General features: G+C 43.4%; 1 protein-coding gene across 1 annotated transcript in view; it reads left to right on the top strand.

Moving 5' to 3' along the window:
* MORN3 (MORN repeat containing 3) overlaps positions 1–21,581 on the top strand; it is a 55,637-nt gene that overhangs the window by 15,897 nt on the left and 18,159 nt on the right. The window contains exons 4-5 of the mRNA XM_082246063.1: positions 3,502–3,661; positions 8,187–8,371. Coding sequence (XP_082102189.1) covers positions 3,502–3,661; positions 8,187–8,371 — 345 coding nt within the window. The remainder of the gene's footprint in view (positions 1–3,501; positions 3,662–8,186; positions 8,372–21,581) is intronic.

Here is a 21,581-nt window from a genome sequence, read left to right as displayed (position 1 = left end):
GATAAGGGGCTGCACTGATGGGTATTGATGAGGCTGCACTGATAAGGCAGCACTGATGGGCACTCAGACAACAATTGTTTGTAAAGCTAGATTTACACTGCAGCGATCAGATTTTGATCCAATTTTCAGTGCAATTGTATAGTGCAACTTGGATGTGGTTTGCATATTCTTTGGGGCCAAAATCGCGCTGGAATTGCACCAAAGTAGGAACGGTCTCCAAAATCGCACCATGCTAAGTTACATTGATGTGATTGAGCACCATTGAAAACAATTTGATTTCCATTCTCATATGATTTTGTGCAACTTAAGTTGCATCTGAAATCGCACTATTGTGAACGGAGCCTAAGGCCCCTTTAACTTAACGCGGGAGCCTCTGCTTGGCGAATTTTGCTTGGTCAGCAGGGGATGGCTCTGCTGATCCCCGCTGAGCAGGCAGGTGACAGGTCCATCTCTGCTCACAGTGCAGAGTGGAGACAGACACAGTCCCGCTCTCCCGTATGGGGAAATCGGGTGTAAATGGACCGCCTGTACGTTTTCATCCGATCCGATCCTCCAGACTGATGGAAAATAGGACCACCTTCAATCTGGATTTGGCCCACAGGATCAGATTGGATAGCAGCAGGTGTCAGCTAACATTTCACCGCTGACATTCGCCGCTCCATAGGGGTTAATGGAGGGTCCAATCAGGTTTGCCTAAAAAACTGACAGGCGGAGCTAATTGGACAGCCCGTGTAAAAGGGGCCTAAAAAAACTATTGTCTGCTATTTGGATCATGCATGCACTGCCATATGCAGTCTATGGTATGAAGGCACCTTTAGAGTATACAAGAAATAAAACTTACTACAGTTCACTATTTATGGCTATTTATTAAAGCGGAGTTCCGGCCACAAAATCAAAATAATCGATTTTGGGCCATCCGCTTGCTCTTGGTCACCTGAAAAACAAATGGATAGTTCTGATTTTTTTTTTTTTTTTGTTTACTTACCTTGTTATTGAAGAAAAATATACTCACCTTTCTTCCAGTTCCTCCCTCTGCGGCCGCGGCCTGCGCCGTTACTTCCTCTTTGCATTGATTCCTGGGAGCTGAACGTCATCGCTCCCAGGAATCAATGCGCCTGCACCGGCCCCGCTCGTCACTTCCGGTGCGGGCGCCTCATTCCCTGCTAAACAGCTTCTGGGATTGCAGGGATGAAGCGCCCGCACCGGAAGTGACGAGCGGGGCCAGTGAAGGCGCATTCTGGGAAAAGAGGACACGGAAGAGGACGCAGAAGAGGACACGCTGGCTTCAGCTGCCCACATCTGAGATGGCAGCACTGGAGAAGAAATTTTCAAGGTAAGTATTTCTTCTAAAAGGTAAGTGTGACCCGGGACAGTACAGAGGCTATCCATTGTGAAATGTACTAGCCCTGACTGTCCCGGGGGTATTTTTAGCTAGATTTCACCCCCGCGGCCGGAACTCCGCTTTAAAAATAAATAAACTGTAGTCATTCATAACAGTCAGATGGGCATACATCACAATGACTTTCCTACAGCTACTCATGTGGGGCACTGGAGGTTTTATAGTCAGTCCACTTGTTCAGGGCTGTTAAATGGTTTCACAGAGACAAAAGAACATCACCAAAGCCATCTGAGTATACCCAAATCATGAAACTGCTCTCTAATGTCTATTAAGATGACTGCCTTCAAAACTGAATAAAATACACTAGAATGCATTCAAATTAGTCATTTTTAAAACATTAACTAATTTACTAAATAATGCAGATTAAAAGATAAATTATGTTCTTAAGGCAATGTATTGTGGTTTTGCATGACATTTCTTTTAGCCTTTCCGGTCAGAGTTTAATACAAACATTTTAAATATTTTTATTTTTTCCACTAAGGTTAATTTGAAATATTGTATATTTAGAGCCTGCAGTAGAGCAGATACACTACTGTATATCTGCCCTGTTATAAAACACTTGTTGTTTCCATAGCTCAGTAGCTCAAGCTAAACCAAACATAAAGAGGAGTAATGCATTCCTTACTGAACGGCTCTATCTGAGGATTTAGTGAGCTATAACTGTGCTGTCTTTTTAGCTAGCCCATATTGCTCTTGTAATCATTTTGTCAGATATTAAAGTTTATCCTTTGTTAGATTTTTGTTTCTGAGACTGAAAATGTTAAAAATCTAAAACTTTACAATTATCACTTTTCTTTAACTTTTTGTGTAAATCAAAAGTTGTATAAATATTTTAACCACGTTTTTCCCAGGCCAATTCTGACACTTCGCTCCTACATGTAAAAATCTACTTTTTTCCCCTTGAAAATGACTTAGAACCCCCAAACATTATATATATATATATATATATTTTTTTTTTTAGCAGAGACCCTATAGAATAAAATGGTGCAGTTTTTATATGCCACACTGTAATTGCGCAGCGGTTTTACAAATGCAATTTGTTTGTGAAAAAAAAAACACTTTCATGAACTGAAAAAAGCCATGAAAGATGATGTTATGCCGAGTAAATTGATACCTAACATGTCACACTTTAAAATTGCGCCTGCCCGTGGAATGGCGGCAAACTATGGTGCTAAAAATTGTCCATAGGCGATGCCTAAAAGGCCTTTACAGATTACCAGTTTAGAGGTGCTGGAATTATTGCTCTCGCTCTGACATTTGCGACAATCTCTCGCATGTGTGTTACGAGCACCGTTTACATATGCGTGCGGGAGTGACATATGAATTTGAATTTTTTTATTTTTTTTATTTATTTATTTTATACAATTTTTTAATTTTGCACTTTTTTTTGTACTAGCTTTATTGCTATCACAAGGGATGAACAACATCCCCTGTGACAGCATGGGCTGTGACAGGTCCTCTTTATGGAGAGATTTGGGGGCTCTGGCCCCTCATGCAGCCGATCAGACGGCTGCTTTGTCTGGCTGCTGGTGGCCAGGTAAACAATGAGGTGGAACCAGAAGTGACTAACTACTCATCGCTCCCAGTTTCCAGGGTTACACGGAGAGGGGAATGTCAGTTCTTCTCACTGTACAGAGCAGCCATTGCCGCTGTCCGAATCTCTCCCGGGCACTGCGATCGTACGGTAGAGCCCGGGAGAGGCGGCGGCGGGAGGGGGGTAGGACCCCCATTCTGCCACCTGCAGAAGTGATCAAGTGGCTAATTAGCCACTCGGATCACTTCTGCCTTACTCAGAATCGCCGCTGAAAATAATGGTACTGGGATGATGCCTGTAGGTGCAGGTATCATCCCGGTATAACCACTGAAACCCGAGGATGTACAGGAACGTCAATTTGGGTGATGATGTTAAAATGCATTTCTCTTCTGGTGTTTGTTATTATTGTTTAGTAAATATGGCATATGACAGATAGGAATTTTGCATTGCAACATGGCATATAAGAGAAATTGAACATGTGCAAGGTGCTGCATAGGAAGTGAAAGTGCGTAGGCAATGTAAGCAGCATACATGACACCATAATAGTTACATTGTGATTGCTTTTTAGGGCTACGGAACCTTTTTCTATACAGACGCAGAGTTTTATGAAGGAGATTGGAAGGCTGGACAAAGAAGTGGCTGGGGTAGAATGCACTTTGCCAATGGAAATCGATATGAAGGAGAATGGCTGGAAGATAAGCACTGTGGGCAGGGAATGTTCCAATTAGGTGTGTACTATGTGTATAATTACAGTATTTGTTGTGTATGTATGTATGTACCAAAACACTTTGAACTCTTTTGAAGGCTAAGGCCGCCATATAAGGTTCGAATCTCGGCCTGTTCAGCAGGAACCAGCCGAGATTCAAACCGTTTATGGGCAGGCTGAATGTACCAAGTTGATCAATCTATCAATTTGGGTACTGCCGGATTGTCTTGCCATTATCGCTAGCAGCTGCTATAGCTACTAGTGATAATCACTGTCTCTCCTGGTGGAGACGACTTACCCTAACCCCCCCTCCTCCCCTTTCTGCCGTGAGAGGACAATGGCCAGGCAGGAGGGATTCCTGCATCAACCCTGTCTGTGTTAATAGGGGAATCCAAATTTCTTTCCTGCTCCGTGTATGGCTGGCTTAAGGTTACATCAAGATCAAAGTTTAACATAGAAGTCAGTGCTAATACTATCTAAGCCTAAACCTGCTCTCACCCCCATTGTAAGCCCTATACTAACTACCTACTAACCACAGCATTAAAGCTGAACTCCAGGCTCACATAATATCTTGCTGCCACTTAGCGGTATTCCTCCTGTAAGTACAGGTCAGGCGGCAGAGCCTAACACCCCATAAGATGGGCAGCACCACAGCACTGAAATGATGACTTTACAGGGGGCAGCACCATCTGGGTTAGTGAGCCTGCAGGGGACAGCACCCACAATACTATATATTTTTAATACAGTTGCTATAATTGCCAGAATATGCCTTTATATCATGTTTCTGTAATAATCTGAACTCAGATCTTGAAAATATAAGATGTGGATCTAGTAATGCGGGCTTTATTCCACCCAATGCTCTACAAAGCCTGCAAGCCCTATAACCCAATATCTGACTATTTAAAACTCTCCAAAAACAAAAAAAAGTTTGTTTCCTCAGTATCAGTCATCAACCCTGGGGTCCGTCACCATGTGTAGGTGAGAAATCCAGGTGCACATATACACTGTACAGTGCGTCACTATACCTACATATATGTGTGTGTGTGTGTGTGTGTGTATATATATATATATATATATATATATATATATATATATATATATATATATATATAATATACCCTGTTGTGGAGTGCTTTCAAGACCGTGATTATAAATAGAGCTGGTGATGATTCGCTTTGTCCTAGTAAGAAGTTTCCGTTTTGGTCTCTGTGGGTTAAATTACAATGTCTCTGCAGCAAAGAACTCTGTAGTATACAATCTCTGTGGCCTTGCTTCATTACTTCTGTGGGGAAACGTTATTAGGAATGCTTGAGACCTTCAGGCTTTTATAGTTCTAGTATAAATGCTGTCTCATGTTTCACACATTGATACAGAAGAAATAATATACAGCCATCTGTAAACCTGGAGAAATTAGAGGGGAAATGGGATAGACTTGGTCACACATAAACAAGTGCTAAAGTCCAAATACTCCAAGGTGACATTTAATAGCCTTTTATTTTTCAGTTAATGTTGTAATGTTTAATGTAGGTTTAATTTGACTTTAACTGGCCATAATCACTGGGGGGTTCTTGGATCTGAGTGCCTTTAGGCAAATGTGTAGGACAGCCCTGAACATGAATGGTTGTATGGATTTACAGTTTGTTTAGCCCTTTGCAGAGAGGTTATTGGGGGAATCACTGTGCTTGATTGGCCAGCAAACTTCCCTGACCTAAACCCCATAGAGAATCTGTGGGGTATTGTCAAGAGGAAGATGAGAGACAACAGACCCAACAATGCAGACAAGCTGAAGGCCGCTATCAAAGCAACCTGGGCTTCCATAACACCTCAACAGTGCCACAGGCTGGTCGCATCCATGCCACACCGCATTAAGGCAGTAATTCATGCAAAAAGAGCCCTGACCAAGTATTGAGTGCATACTATACTGTACATGGACATACTTTTCAGTAAGCCAACATTTTTGTATGAAAAATCCTTTTTTTTTTTAATTGGTCTTATGTAATATTCTAATTTTCTAAGATACTAAATTTTGGGTTTTCACTAGCTGTAAGCCATATTCCTCAAAATTTAAAGAAAGAAATGCTTGAAATATATCAGTCTCTGTGTCATTATCTGTATCAAATATATGAGTTTCACCTTTTGAATTGAATTACTGAAAAAAATTAACTTTTTGCAGGCTGCAGCCCCCAAAAAAGTGGTCTGTCTGTGTGCAGCTTTCCCTCCATTTTCTATAAACAGCCGCGTACAAGTCAATAGAGCATTCTTGTTTAGTGCAGAAACTGGACTTTGCCAGATATGCAAATCATGTATGTATGTGTATCTGTTTACTATTATCCCTGGCTAGCTTTAAAATCATCATAGACCAACAGATATCTCACTGAGAATATCAGACAAGACATTATGCAGTGCATTCATGATCTGATAAAACATTCGTTTTCTAAAAAAAAAGTCTTATCACACTTCAGCTGACTCCCACACTGCCCACTAAAACTGTTGCCTTTGACATTTTAATCTTTTGCATCAATTGAAGCTGTCAGGCTGTGTATACTTAGGCCTCATGCACACAGGGCGTTAGAAGAAACGAGCTGCAGAGCCACTACCAACCCCAGGAAAAAGCAGCTGTAAAAACATGCTTTTACTAGCTTTCTCCATTGGCGTTATTGCGCGTTTAGCCACGTTAGCTTTAAGCAGCGTTTTTCTGCCTCTATTTAAAATCATTGGTTGCCTATGAGTCATCTTTGATACAGCTTTAAGCCCATTGACTTGAATAGAAGTCCCATCCAAGTCGGATCATGATGATCCGACTTGTGGTGCGACTTGCGCTCTGAGGATCTTGAGGGGGAACTCCACGCCAAAATGGAAAAAAACGGTGTGAGGGTCCCCCCCAGGTTCCATACCAGGTCCTTTGGGTCTGGTATGGATTTTGAGGGGAACCCCACGCAAAAAAACGGCGTGGGGTCCTCCTCAAAATCCATACCAGACTCTTATCCGAGCATGCAGCCAAGCAGGACAGGAAATGGTAAGGGACGAGCGAGCGGCCCCACCCCCTCCTGGACCATACCAGGCCTCACGCCCTCAACATGGAGAGGTGGGTGCTTTGGGGCAGGGGGGAATCTGCACGCTCCCACCCCACAGTACCTTGCCAACATGTTGATGGGGACAAGGGCCTCTTCCCAACAACCCTGGGCGGTGGTTGTGGGGGTCTGCAGGCAGGGGACTAATTGGTATCTGGACACCCCGTCTAACAAGGGGGCCCCCCAGATCCTGCCCCCCATGTGAATGGGTAGGGGTACATTGTACCCCTACCCATTCACCCCAAAAAGGCAGTGTAGTGTAAATAATGACAAGAGACGGTTTGAGAAGTCCTTTATTAAAAATCTTCCTCTGATCTTCTCCCTCAGGTCTTCTCCCTCTGGTCTTCTCTCTCTCTGGTCTTCTCCCTCCAGTCTTCTTCCTCCGATATTCTCCCTCTGGTCTTCTTCGCTGCCAATCCAGTCCTCCTCCGACGATGTCTCCCATGATTATGCCAGATCCGCTCTTTGTGGTTTCTTCTATAGCCATGGGGCGTGACCACCCAGTGACTTCACCCGGAGACTTCGCCCCCTTGTGTCATCACGCATCGTCAGGTGACGGCACAAGGGAGCGGGATCTCAGGGTGACGTCACTGGGTGGCCACACCCCACGGCTATATAAAAAGCCGCAAAGAGCCAAGCAGGCATAATCACGGGAGACATCACCGGAGGGAGAAGACCCGAGGGGGAAGATCAGAGGCAGAAGATCGGAGGAAGATTTTTAATAAAATACTTCTCAAAACCGTCTCTTGTTATAATTTACACTACACTGCCTTTTTTGGGGTGAATGGGTAGGGGTACAAAATTCACATGGGGGGGGCAGGATCTGGGGGGCCCTCTTGTTACAGGGGGCGTCAAGTTTACGATAAGCCCCCTGCCCACAGACCCCCACAACCACTGCTCAGGTTTGTCAGGAGGAGGCCCTTGTCCTCATCAACATGGGGACAAGGTGCTTTGGGGTGGAGGGGGGGGGGTGCAGGGCTTTCCTGACCTGCCAAGTTGCATGCTCCGATAAGGGTTTGGTATGGATTTTGGGGGAAGTACTCCCCGCGCCGTTTTTTTGCGTGGGGTTCAAATCAAAATCCATACCAGACCCAAAGGGCCTGGTATGGAACCTGGGGGGGGGGGGGGGGGGCACGCTGTTTTTTTTTCATTTTGGCGTGGAGTTCCCCTTCAAGATCCTCAGATTACAAGTCGCGCCACAAGCGCTCTAATCCAATGGCAGAGAGCGCTAATGTTCTGGCAGGGCTGGGGACACAACAGCTCAGTGGGGGAGATCGCTGTACTAACGTCGATCATTAGTACAGCGGCTCCAACTGACTTTTTTTTATTTTATTCAACCCGATGGGTTGAATGAAAAAAAAACTCATAGTGTGTACCAGACTTAAGGGCTGCAGTTTGCCCACTTACTTGTTGCCCATTTGTAAAGCCTGAATCTGGACTTCATTTGTTCTTTTGTTATTTTGTGTCCATTAACAGCAAATGACAACCGTTATGAGGGTTCATGGAAGAATGGGAAAAAACACGGCTCTGGAAGGTTTTATTACCTGGATAAGGGGCAGATGTATGAAGGAACATGGGTGGAAGATATCCCTAAGTGCGGAACGGTAGTGGACTTTGGACGTGCAGAAGCATCTATGCCAACAAAGTATCCTATTCCCGAGGTAACTTGTTAATAATATTTATATTGCATGTCTTCTGATTTGTCTATGTTTACCTGATTCAGAATTGAAAGGCTGTGCTATACACCTAGGTTCACACTAGTGCGGTGCAGGAAACCCCACAATCCATGTTCGTTCCCTGCACCACATTCAGATCGCACTGCCCTTATGATCCACAGCAGGTGTCAGTGCAATCCCAACGACACCCCAAACGCAGGTCACAAATGCAATGCCAGATCACCAGATCGCATGGTATAAAAGTACCATACGATCCAATTGCATTGCAGTTTCAAAACTGGTGCTTTCCTGACTATGATATGATGCGATTTGAGCCCATACTAAATGAATGTGCTCAAATTGCATCGCACTGAATCACATGTGAATAGAAGAGGAATGTGGTGCGGTTCCTGTGCGGTTTATAGTGTGAACCAAGGCGAAATTATATCATAGTTGCCTTAGATCTAAACTTTGCACAGCAAAATGTTTTCTAATCACGACAAGGTCAAATAATGGGAAAGCCCTCATGAAGCTACAGTACCCAAGACTTGTCTGCGAAATCTTGTAGTCTCTCACTGACCTTTACTAAATGCGGTCATTTCCTCTGGATAGGCCAACAGTTATCTAATACCCTTGGGGTACTTTAACAGTTTTAAAACAATACCTTTGGTGACATGGCCAGTTGGCCACACTTAACTACTTTTAATGTGCTGTTGTAAACTTCATAGGGTGTGTCTGTATAAAGAAAATATGTATCCTTTCCAGATACGCATATCATGAGCAATGGGAATGTGCTTACCATGAATTCTAAAAACAAGTACAGAATTTCCCTGATCCAAAGTACTTTGTCAAAGATACCATCTGCTTCCTCTGGTTCATTGCCTGTATCCTGTTTCCGCAACTTACATACAGTGCTTAAAATGTACAGTCTTAACACAGAACTGACTTCTTTCCAGTGTAATGCGCAGGAAAGAAATGCTTTAGAACAGCTTCTGTGAGCCATGGCATTCACTGAAAAAATCAACGCACACCAGCTGGTACATTAGAGTGCCAATAGTCAGCGAAAAATGCTGGGGCATACTATATTTTATTCTAGTCTAACTGCAGTACAATGGATCTAAGGATTTATTGTTTGTATATTTTGGGAGAGAGGTAGGTTGCCCATACACGGTTCGAATCTTGGCCAGTTCAGCAGGAACCAGCTGAGATTCGAACCATTAATGTGCAGGCTGAATGTACCAAGTTGATTGATTAACTTGGTACAACCAGCCTGCTAGATTTTCTTGCGATTATCGCTAGTGGCTGTTATAGCCGCTAGGGATAATCACAGACTCACAAGACAATTGCTGATTCCCCTGTCAACACTGTCTGTGTTAATAGGGGAATTGTGCAAATGTCTCTCCTGCAACCTATGGTTGCAGGAAAGAAACTTGCACCATGTATGACCTGCCTTAAGCCAAGTACACACTATGATAAAAACTGACAGCTCCGGTTGGAGTCGCTGTACTAACAGTCCAATGATAGTATAGCGATTTCCCCTGTTGAGCTGTTGTGTTCTACAGCCAGTCGGCTGCTGGTTTTCCAGCATGCATGTCCGACAAAAGCTAGCCAAATGCCTGCACTGCCAACTATTGTTTTCTGACAGCTGCAACACCCCTGGCTGTCTGAATATCGGAAACGGGAACTGCATCTGCCACTGCTGCGTGGCTCTGTTGATTTTTTTAAAATTGAATTTTGTCGAGCCAGGTGATACTGACAGGGTAATTCACAGCTCAGATTGTGAACGAAATTCCAGCATTGGCTTGCTATACAATCTTTGTCACATTTTATTGCTGTCTTGGTCCCCTTTGAGGAGATTATCCCTCACATTATGTCCTGGTAAAACGCAGGGCATTGGTGTGAACTGAAAGAGGAACTAAACCCTTCTATCCTCTGAGGGCGATGCCATTTTGGCCTCTATTTAGATCTGCAGATGCCTTGGTGCTACACACAGTCACCAGCTATGACACCAGCCATTGGAGCTGATATGAGTACACGGGGCACTCTGAAAGATATAACCAGAGGCATTCCTTGAATGTAGAGTACACTGCTCATGTGCTAGTAGGCAGAATGAAAATACTGCAGAAAACATTTGTATGTAAGATTACGAATCTATTAACATTTCTAACTTAAGCTTTTTTAGGAAACCGTTCAATCAGTGGGTTTAGTTCTGCTTTAAAGAAAGTCTGCGATGAAAGAAATTTGGGGTTGGCCACTGCTGACCTCTTTCCAAAAGGCTGGTTGCCTGGCTGTTTTACTGATGTATTGGCTTCTGTACTAAGTCACTGACCTGGAACCTATATGCAAAACAGGGAAGCCAAAGGTCCTTATGTGCATACTTCTAGGATATAACTTCTAAGTATTAGAGCCAATGAGTCAACATTCAGCCAGACAATCTAGCATTTTTAGATGGTTAAAGCTGAGCTCCTCCCAAAAGGGGAAGCAACGCTTGTTTGCCTCCACCCCCCTCCGCTGCCACATTTGGCATCTTTTGGGGGGGGGGGGAGCAGGTACCTGATTTTGATCTGGTTCCACCCCCCCTCCTCCTTCCCCTGCCCCGGGCGATTTACAAAGCACAGCGCATTTCCTGCATGCGCAGTAGGGAACCGGCTGTTAAGCCGCAATACTACACTGCCGGTTTCCCTTAGTGGAGATGGCGGCGGCGGTGCCGGCACCAGATAGCCAATTAAAAAATCATCTGGGGTAGTGACACCGCTGGATTTGTGGAGGTAAGTGTACTAATATTAAAAGTCAGCAGCTACAGTATTTGAAGCTGTTGACTTTTATTTTTTCTGGAGCCTGGACCTCCGCTTTAAGGTCAGCAAGGCAGCCTCCTCATTTATTTTACTGTAATTCCACTTCCCCTCTCTAGAATGCTTGTTCCATATTTTTTATAAAGACTATATTAAGCAGCCAGTGGTACGGGAAAGAAAAGGACATTCCACTGCAAGTCATAACCAGGAACATTTAGTTTTGTACATCTCAACCTTCCAGTAGCCTATTCATAACCAATTGTGGAGGAGCCATCGATGGGTCATCCAACCACGGTTGCCAGAGTGAGGAAAACTTCTTGTGAGCCTTCCTGTGTTGATACGTTAGTTTTTCTCTAATCAAAGAAGCGTTAACTTGTGCAATCCACTGATCTGCGCTTGGTACCCGGGAGGAGATCCAGTATCTAGCAATAAGCTTTTGAGCAATATAGAGCAAACGAAGAATAGCCACATGGGCGTTTGGAGTCAGAGTCTCCACCTCCACCACCAAGCAAGCAGACAAAAGGATCCCGCAACATCTGAAAATTATATATTCTAGATATCGTGTTGATTACCACCGAAATAATTTGGGACACCTCCATAACATGTGTATGAGTTTACCTACAAAAGAGTTTCTTTAACAGCTTTATTACCGGACACTTTTACCCCTTTGCTGCCCATGCCAATTTTCAGATTTGAGCGCTGTCACACTTTGAATGACAAATGTCATGCAACACTGTACCCATATGACATTTTTATCATTTTTTCACACAAATAGAGCTTTCTTTTGGTGGTATTTAATCACTGCTGTTTTTTTTTTTTTATATTTTCCTAATTAAATGAAAAAAACTTTTGAAAAAACATGCATTTTTTCTTTGTTTCTGTTATAACATTTTGTAAATAAATAATCTTTCTTTATAAATTTGAGCCAAAATTTATATTGCTACATTTCTTTGGTGAAAATAGCCCAAATCAGTGTATAATATTTAGTCTGTAGGAAAGTTATAGAGTCCACAAACGATGGTGTATATACAGTATCTCACAAAAGTAAGTACACCCCTGGCAATCTTGTAAATATTTTATTATATCTTTTCATGTGACAACACTGAAGAAATTACTCTTTGCTCCCATGTAAAGTAGTGAGTGTACAGCTTGTATAACAGTGTAAATTTGCTGTTTCCTCAAAATAACTCAACACACAGCCATTAATGTCTATACCGCTGGAAGCACAAGTGAGGACACCCCTAAGTGAAAATGTCCAAATTGGGCCCAAAGTGTCAATATTTTGTGTGGCCACCATTATTTTCCAGCAATGCCTTAACCCTGTTGGGCATGGGGTTCACCAGAGCTTCACAGGTTGCCACTGGAATGATGACATCACGGAGCTGGTGAATGTTAGAGACCTTGAGCTCCTCCACCTTCCGTTTGAGGATGTCACATGAAAAGTTATAATAGAATATTTACAAAAATGTGAGGGGTGTACTCACTTTTGTGAGATACTGAATCTGAAAACCAATCAATTCGGATCTAATTTCTTAAAGCCCGAAAATGCCAGGACAGTACAAATATCCCCTAAATGACCCTTTTTTGGAAAATAGACAGTCTAAGGTATTTCATAAGAGGCATGGTGAGTTTTTTGAACTTGTAATTTTTTGCCACAATTTTTTTGAAAAATAAGGAAATAAAAAAAAAAAAATGTTTTTTCTCTATCGTTCATTGACAGACACAGCTCCATATTCTTCTTAACCATAGGATTATGCTGCCCCCTACGGGATTGGGACATGATGCAGGAAAAAACTTTACCAGGCCTATGGGGCAGTCCCTGAAGGCATGCAGTCCCTGAAGGCATACACCCACTCACTCTGCTGTAAGATTCAGTTTGTTTCTACCTAGTTTAGGAGTAGGACCTAGTTCCTGGCTGGGACTTTGGTCTTAGCTTGTTTTTTTTTATTTTAAAGGGAACCTTTGTTAAAATTTATATTTTTTAGCTAGTTATGTTCCTGAGAGAACTGCAATCAACAGCCAGACTGGGTTTCGGACTGGATATTCTAGATCCTTAAGCTCTCCCAGTCCAGCCAGCGAGTGTGTGCAGGTTATAGCCCCGCACTAGGCCATGACAGAGCCCCAATGGACGGGGGCTGGCCCGCGAGTGAAACACCTTGCCGGGACGCACACGACCTGGTTCAGCCTGAGTCGCAGCGTGCCCCATGGCCGTCAGCACCCCCACCCCGAGTGGAGAGGTAGTCTGTCCGATTGCTGTGGGTATAGTGAGTAGTGTCCCCCCATAGCTCTTGCGGTCTCGGGGTGGACGTGGGCCCCTCCTTGGGATGGTCGGACCCCCGGGTTCCCTTCCATTTCCCCCAGCCCCTCTAACAGTCACGTGGTCTTTTGGCCCCAACCTACCCCCACACCCCCCTCCCCTCGGGGTTAGGTAGGAGCAGGCTTTGCCACTTGCTCCAGTAAGGGGGAGTGGATGCAGTAGTTGCTGACCGGGCTGTCCGGATCGCTCATGTTGGTCTTTGAGCATCTTTCCGGCCCCCTGAGGGTTAGTGACTGGGGCAGGGATGTCCTTTGGGCTTTCCAGCAGTAGTTATAGGCTTAGGGGGGAGTGGATGTTTCTTCATCTGTGGGCTAGCCCCTCACATGGCTGGATCGGGCCGAAAAGGGAGAAAGGGCCTAAGCTATTTAGGTCATCTGGGGGTTCCAAGAAGAAGTGGCCTGAAATGCCGAGAACAGCCCCCTCCAGATCTGTGGACAAATCTTCGTCTGTATGAAGGGACGCCCTCACCCGTATCTGGGGTGGGGGGACATCTTCGTTTTCTGTCCGGAACCAGAGACCCCCTTGATTCAGGACAAATGGGCCCACGAGCTGCTGCGATCGGGTTACAAGATCGAATTAAGGTCCCGACCATCGGACAAATTCCGATGGTGTTTGTGCCGGTTCCCTCTCGGGAACGCTTTCAAGGGTTTTATTCAAACCTGTTTACTGTTCCCAGGAAAGAAGAGAAAGTGTGTTTCGAATGGAGTCCATTCACACGGTGGTGGCGTTCGTACATCAAGGGGACTTTTTGGCCTTTATCAATATCGAGGATGCATATCTGCATCCCTATTTACGCTGGACACCAGCGTCTTTTTCGCTTCGCTGTAGAAGAGGAACATTATTAGTTTGTGGCGTTACCCTTTGGTCTCGCCTCCGCCCCCAGGGTCTTCACCAACGTGTTGGCTCCGGTATTGGCATTACTGTGACAGCGGGGGAGTGCGGTACTAGGGTACCTGGGGGTACCTGGACAATCTCCTCTTAAGAGCAGACTCCCACTCAGTTCTGGTGGGCGATCTGTCAATCACTGTACAGACGCTGCAAGAGTTCGGTTGGACCATCAATTTCAGAAAATCTGCTCTGGTCCCAGCCTCCAAAATGGTTTATCTGGGACTGACTCAGGACTCAGCCTCTGCAAGGGTGTTCCTTCCCCTGGAAAAGCTGCAAAAGTTGCAGAGGGCGACTGGGTTGCTGTTATACAGCACTCTGTCCTCATTGTGGACTTGCATGCGAGCTCTAGGCCTAAATGTGTCTACCTTCGGGGTGGTTCCATTTGCTCAGTTCCACACGAGACCTCTAAAAAAGGGTATTCTTGTCAAGTGAAACAAGGATCCAAAATCTTTGGACAATCTGATTTGGTTGAGTCAAGTGCTCTTCTGTGGTGGCTCCGTTCCGGCAAGTCCTTCCTTCAATTGTATTGGACCTGTACGGCTGGGGGGGGGGGGGGGAAGTACTTGGAAAGCTGTGTGTCCAGGGGACCTGGACTCTGAAAGAGTCCAGACTTCCGATCAATTTTCTGGAACTCAGATCAATAAAGCTTTGCTTGAGTAACTGGACAAATCGTCTGCAGGGTTGTCCAGTTTGGGTTCAATCAGACAATGACACCGCTTTGGTTTACGTCAATCATTAAGGGGGCACCAAGAGTGTCCTGGCGGCCCGGGAGGTGGACGAGATCTTAATATGGGCAGAAAATTTTGTTACAGCCCTCTCCGCTGTGCATGTACCCGGAGCGGAGGCGGATTCCTTGAGTCATTAGGTGTTGGATCAGGGGGGAATGGTCCCTGCACCCGGAGGTGTTTCACCTGTTGTGTGTCCGGTGGGGGACACCCGATGTAGACCTGTTAGTTACTCGGCTCAACGAGAAGGTACAGAGGTTTGTAGCCAGGTCTCGGGATCCTCTGGCTGATGCCACAGATGCACTAGTGGCTCCTTGGGGGTCAGTATTGGCTGATCTATGCGTTTCCTCCACTGAAACTTCTGCCGAGGCTTCTGCGCAGAATAGAGGTGGAAGGGATTCCAGTCATTCTGGTGGCCCCAGACTGGCCTCACTGGACTTGGTATGCAGATCTGGTAAGGTTGTTGCCGATGCTTCTTGGAGACTTCCTCTCAAGGAAGATCCGTTGTCTCAAGGGCCGATCTTCCATCCTGCTTTAGGGTCGCTGGCTTTAATGGCATGGCTGTTGAAACCCAGGTGTTGAAGGATAGGGATCTTTCTAACTCAGTGATTCCTATACTGTTGTAGGCTAGAAAATCCACCTCCAGTAAGATTTATCATTGTACGTGGAAATTGTACATCTCATGGTGTGAATCGATTAAGGTGCATCCACTCTCCTTTTCAGTGGCTAGGATATTGGCTTTCCTCCAAAGGGTTGAGCAGCGGTTGTCCTTGGGTACTATTAAAGGCCAGGTGTCGGCTTTGGCGGTGGTTTTTCAACGACCTTTAGCTTTGCATTCTTTGATTAGCACTTTTATCCAGAGAGTTCGTCATGTGGCTCCTCCGATATGGTCCCCGTTACCTCCGGGGGATCTTAACTTGGTACCGTCTGTTCTTCGAAAACCTCCCTTTGAAAACTTAGGGAGATTCCTCTGCTTACACTGTAACAGAAGGTAGCCTTTTTGGTGGCTATCACCTCTGCCACAGAGTGTCTTATTTGGGGGTGCTGTCCTGCTGTTCTCCTTCTCTGGTGGTCCACAGAGATTAAGTGGTACTTCGACCTAATCAGTCATTTTCTTCCTAAGGTTGTTTCTGATTTCCATTGAATGAAGACATTGTGCTGCCTTCACTCTGTCCTAAGCCCAAGCATCCCAAGGAAAATGCCTTGCATTCTTTGGCTGTGGTTTGGGCAATTAGGGTTTGCCTGGCGGTTACTGAGTTTTTCAGGAAATCAGACTCTCTTTTTGTCCTTACGGAAGGACCTCTGAAGGGATTGGCTGCGTCTGCTGTGACCATATCCAGATGGATCAGGCAGATGGTGGTACAGGCTTATTCACTGAAGGGTCAGGTTCCACTTTTCCCTGTGAAGGTGCATTCTACTAGGGCGCTGAGTGCTTCTTGGGCTTTTCGCCATCAGGCGTCAGTAATGCAAGTTTGCAAGGTGGCAACTTGGTAGACACACAGGTTCACAAAATTCTACAAAGTAGATCTGTTGGCATCCTCGGATGCTTCTTTTGGACACAAGGTTTTGCAGGCTGCTGTTTAAAAGAGCAATTTTTCTCTTTGAGAGTGTATGTTGTTTCTAGGGGAGCTCCGGTTGTTCCTGGTTGAGCTCCATGTTACCTGGTTGGCTAAGTTTAGCCTTTGGGGAATTACGTTCTTCCTCTGCGTTGTTTTCCCACCTCTCATGCAATTACTGATTTGGGATGTCCCAATGGTTAAGAAAAATATGGAGCTGTGTCTGTCAATGAACGATAGACAAAACTGGATTTTTGACTTACCGTAAAATCCTTTTCTCTGAAGTTCATTGACAGACGCAGCACCCACCCCTCTATTTCTGAGTGGGTTGGGGTTTTATACTTCTGACAATGCTTGCAACAAAACTGAATCCCATAGCAGAGTGAGTGGGTGTATGCCTTCAGGGACTGCCCCATAGGCGTGGTAAAGTTTTTTCCTGCCTAGTGTCCTACTCCTGTAGGGGACAGCATAACCCAATGGTTAAGAAGAATATGGAGCTGCGTCTGTTAATGAACTTCAGAGAAAGGATTTTACGGTAAGTCAAAAATCCAGTTTTTTTTTACATAATGTCACCAGTGCAGTACAGCGTCATCATATAACTGGTGTGGCGCTGATCAGGGACACTGACTGGTGACAGTATGTAAAAAAAACATATATATTTGTAATAATTTTTTTATATTTTTTTTTCTTTTTTTTTTAGCAATTTATTTTTAACGTACAGTGACCAGAGCATTACAGGGTTACCATAGTAATGCTGTACTACTCTGTGGTAGGCAATCAGGATTTCTTATTTACAAACGATGATTGCTTATAACTGTGAATTTTACAGTTATAAGGAACCATTTTTTTTCTGAATGAAAACTATTAATTCAGTGTTTACTATTGTGATTAGCTGTGTTTGGCCACAGCTTATCACATGGTACAGATGGGCCCTGTCTGTACCATGTGATCACTTTGACCAATCACAGAGTGAACAATTGTCATTTAATCTGCTGTTATTGGCCACAGTGATCACATTTTACCGGCAGAAGGCTGGTACAGTGATTTGTCATTGGCAAGGTCCAGTGGACACAGCGGGTGACAGATCATTTCAGAGCATGGCCCATAGGGCGCGTTCCTTGGAGGACATCATATGATATCCTCCAGGGTAATAGAGCTCCTGCTCCACCATCATGTTACAATAGGCTTGGTGGGAAGGGGTTAATACTAATAACACAGGTATAACATTTTTACACAAAACCCACTCAAAATTTTCCCAGCATAGCATTATTACTGTAATACATAAGTGACAAAGAAATTGCTAACTTTCTGAAAGTGGCCCAGCCAAACAAAATTCATAAGGATCCTTTGTGGACCACCTGGAGGGCAGAAAAAGGTCAGTATGTATACTGATTCCTGTTTGAAAATTCATGTTGAGATGCTTCTGTCATTTGTTCAAGACACTCCACATCTAATTTAACTTATTATAGAAGTTAGAAGTGCTACTAGGATCTATACTGGTTGGACTCTATGTAGAAGCCTTATAATCCTCAATTACACATTCTACGTATTGTGAATGGTGAATGTAATGTATCAGAGCACAATAGATTTTTTCCACACCTACTGTACAATTGGTACTTACACATAATGTCTTTCTCTTCAATTGTCCCCACTAACATTAGGTACAAGGTTCCGTGATGGGCACAATACATTCACCACCGGTAAACCTGTACCTAGGAGGTAGGGAATTTGAAATAAGGTCAGAGGAGGATCTCTTTATGTACATGTACCATGTGTTATCATGACACAGATACATAGATGACATTTTTATCCTTTGGACAGGATCATTTGGTCTGTTGCAAGAATTTTTGAGAATTCTATATCATAATTAATATAACCTGAAATTCACTCTGGGGTGGGACAATGAGAACTGTGCTTTCCTAAATGTGGAAATTTGTAAGGATAAAAATTATAAATTAAATACTATGATTACTTTGGTAGGAAACAAAATTTGAGGTGGTAAGTGCGTGGGGCTAGGGCCCAGATAAAAAGCTACCATATGGGCAATACTTAGCAGTACAAAAGGAATTGCAATGAGGACTTTGAAAGGGAGATAGATGGACTTATTGACAGCCTAAAAAAAATCAAGGATATAAAGACAGAATATAACGTGAAGTGAAATCAGAGAGGCAATTCTTATCATAAAGGAAGAAAGAACAGAAGAAGGATGATCCAGTTAATCACATATTTTATTCAGCAATATGACTTGTAAAAATATATTGTCCAAACACTGGGTTATTTGACGAAAAATCACAGAATATCAAAGTTTACCATTGATAAAGGGCTGCAACTAACGATTATGTTCATAATCGATTAGTTGACCAATTATTGTTTCGATTATTCGAATAATAACCTTTAAAAAAAAATTGTGGTGTATAATTTAGTTAATATGTAAAGTTTTTAAAAAAAGGGAAATTATTCTTAAATATCTATATGCAGTGGTAAATATAAATAACCAATTACATAGTTAGGGAGCAAAAGCTCTAATCCACTCTGAGAATAACAGACAGAACAGATATATTGTATATACTATTAGAGGTTAAATCTGGTAAATATCATCAGCCTCGGAGATCAGACTTCTGCCGATTTTCAGGCAGAACTGTAATATATTATATATGACAGACTCCCTTCTCATAGGCAGATGACTTGATAAAACTTACCTGTGCCTGCTGTCACTTATGCTGGCCATACAATACAATGTCTTCCTTCAAATGATTTTCATTTTAAGAACGTTCGAAGGAGCACAATGGAAAACTGCTTGGTCAAAGAAATTTTCAGACAGTGCATGTGTTTTTTTTCCAGAAATGACATTTTAAAACTGAATTTTAAAAGCAAGTGAAATTTTCAAACAACATTCTTTCATTCAGCAAATGTACAAATATTTTTCGTATGACTATTCTTATCCAAAAATCAATATGTGTATGGCCAGCATAAAGCTGGATACACACTATAGAATTTTCTTTTGATTTTTTTCTTTTATACTTACCAAAACCATATAATATGAGGTCAGACCTAAACAGTTTCAATTTGTATGCAATCAGGCAGGTCCTTATACTACATGCTTTTTTTTGGGCCAATTTGTTGTTGGGCAGATTAAAAAATGCAAATCGTGGCAAAAACGCACTACATGCTTTTCTGCAGCTTCTCCATTAAAGTCTATTGAACCCAAAAAAAAGCAACGTTTTGTGTTGAAAAAAAGTCTTTGACCCTTTCTAAATACGCAGCGGCTGAAAAAAGCATAGATGTGAACGAAAACCATGTTAAATGAACTGTAGTGCGTTTCTGAAAAAAAGCACCAAAAACGCATAGGTGTAAACAAGGCCTAAGACTTAGTAGCAAGATTTTTTTTTTTTTTATCATCTGTCATAATGGGGTTAAAAAAACTAAAATGAGCAAATAATCGCTATTATAAGGGGTTATTTATACTGCGAAAAAGTGAAAGTAATAATATATATTACTTATATCTTATATATATAATAAATACACCGATAAGTAGGATATATGGGCATTTTAACTAGGAGTCAGACATGAAGTTATGAAGGGTAGAATGGAGATTTTTTTATATTAAAGAAGTACTAAAAGCTGAGACTTTTATGATATGCATTGGCCAAATATAATCGTTTTAAATATAATGCACAATACTGGTAGAAGTTTACTCTAAATGTAAATTTGTAATGCCTTATATTACCTCCAGTCTATCAGCCTCCACCTTCCCTGGGTTCAGATGCTGATTTTCCCTGCACAGAGTCTTTAAAGTGATTTTTTTTTTTTTAAAAACAACAAACATGTTGTACTTACCTGCTCTGTGATGGTTTTGCAGAGAGAAGCCCTGAGTCTCCTCTTCTGGGGTCCCCAACCGACACTTCGGGCTCCTTCTGCCTTCAGAGTGCCCCAATAGCAAGTCGCAAAGTATAGTATAGAGTAGTGATCGACCGATATCGGTTTTTGTTGCCGATACCGATATTTTGGCCAAGGCATATCAGTATCAGCCAATATGCGCCGATATTTTTGTAAATTTTTATTTTTTTTGACAGGTACTCTTGTGGAGGGATCTGGGGGGTCTAAAAGGCCCCAAACCCCTTCTCTACACTTAAAAGCATTCAAAACACCAAGTTTGGCTGTTTTGAATGCTGTAATTTTTTTGAATCTGGTGCCAGTACCAAGAAATGATGTAATGACATCCCTTCCGGGTTTTTGCATGGAGACCCGATCAGAGCCGAATGCGGCTTTGATCGGGTCTTCGGCGTCCGTGCAGGCTGGTTGCCCGGGTCCCCTGGTGGGCCGGGAGACCCAGGCGAGCCATGGGTGGGGGGACGTCCCCTCCCGCTCCCTGTAATGATAGCCGAGCAGCTTCTCGGCTGCATCGGTTGTCATTACAAGACAGCCGACCGTCGTCTATGGATGTCGGTACTGGGGTGATGCCTCTAGCTGCAGGCATCACTCAGGTACAAGCACTTTACGAAATATCGGTAATATCGGCCACCTTGGTGGCCGATTCCGATATATCGGGGAAAGTGCAGATCAGCCCTCGATATATCGGCTTTGCCGATAATCGGTCGATCTCTAGTATAGAGAGCCCTTATAGCAGGGTAAAAAAAACTTCTGCCTGTAGAACCACTCGCTTCCTGCTCAGGACTACATGTCCCATGAGGCATTACTCCTCATTCATTCACATTCACAAGTTCTCAGACACTTACTGACATGTATGGATGGTGTACTGAGCTGCATGTGTGCTGCACTGTATTTCCTGATATGTAAACAAATAATGCATTCTGTATGCAGGCCAACTAATCAGCTGACCAAATAATCGAATATGAAAATAGTTGATAACTATTTTCATAATGGATCAGTTGTCGATTAATCGATTAGTTGTTTCGGCCCTAATTGCAGATAATACAA

Source organism: Pelophylax lessonae (genome assembly GCF_965119305.1).
Source record: "Pelophylax lessonae genome assembly, chromosome: 1".
In the NCBI taxonomy this organism is placed as follows: domain Eukaryota; kingdom Metazoa; phylum Chordata; class Amphibia; order Anura; family Ranidae; genus Pelophylax; species Pelophylax lessonae.
The sequence above is the reverse complement of the archived record's forward strand: the minus strand, read 5'-3'. Positions and strand labels throughout refer to the sequence as shown.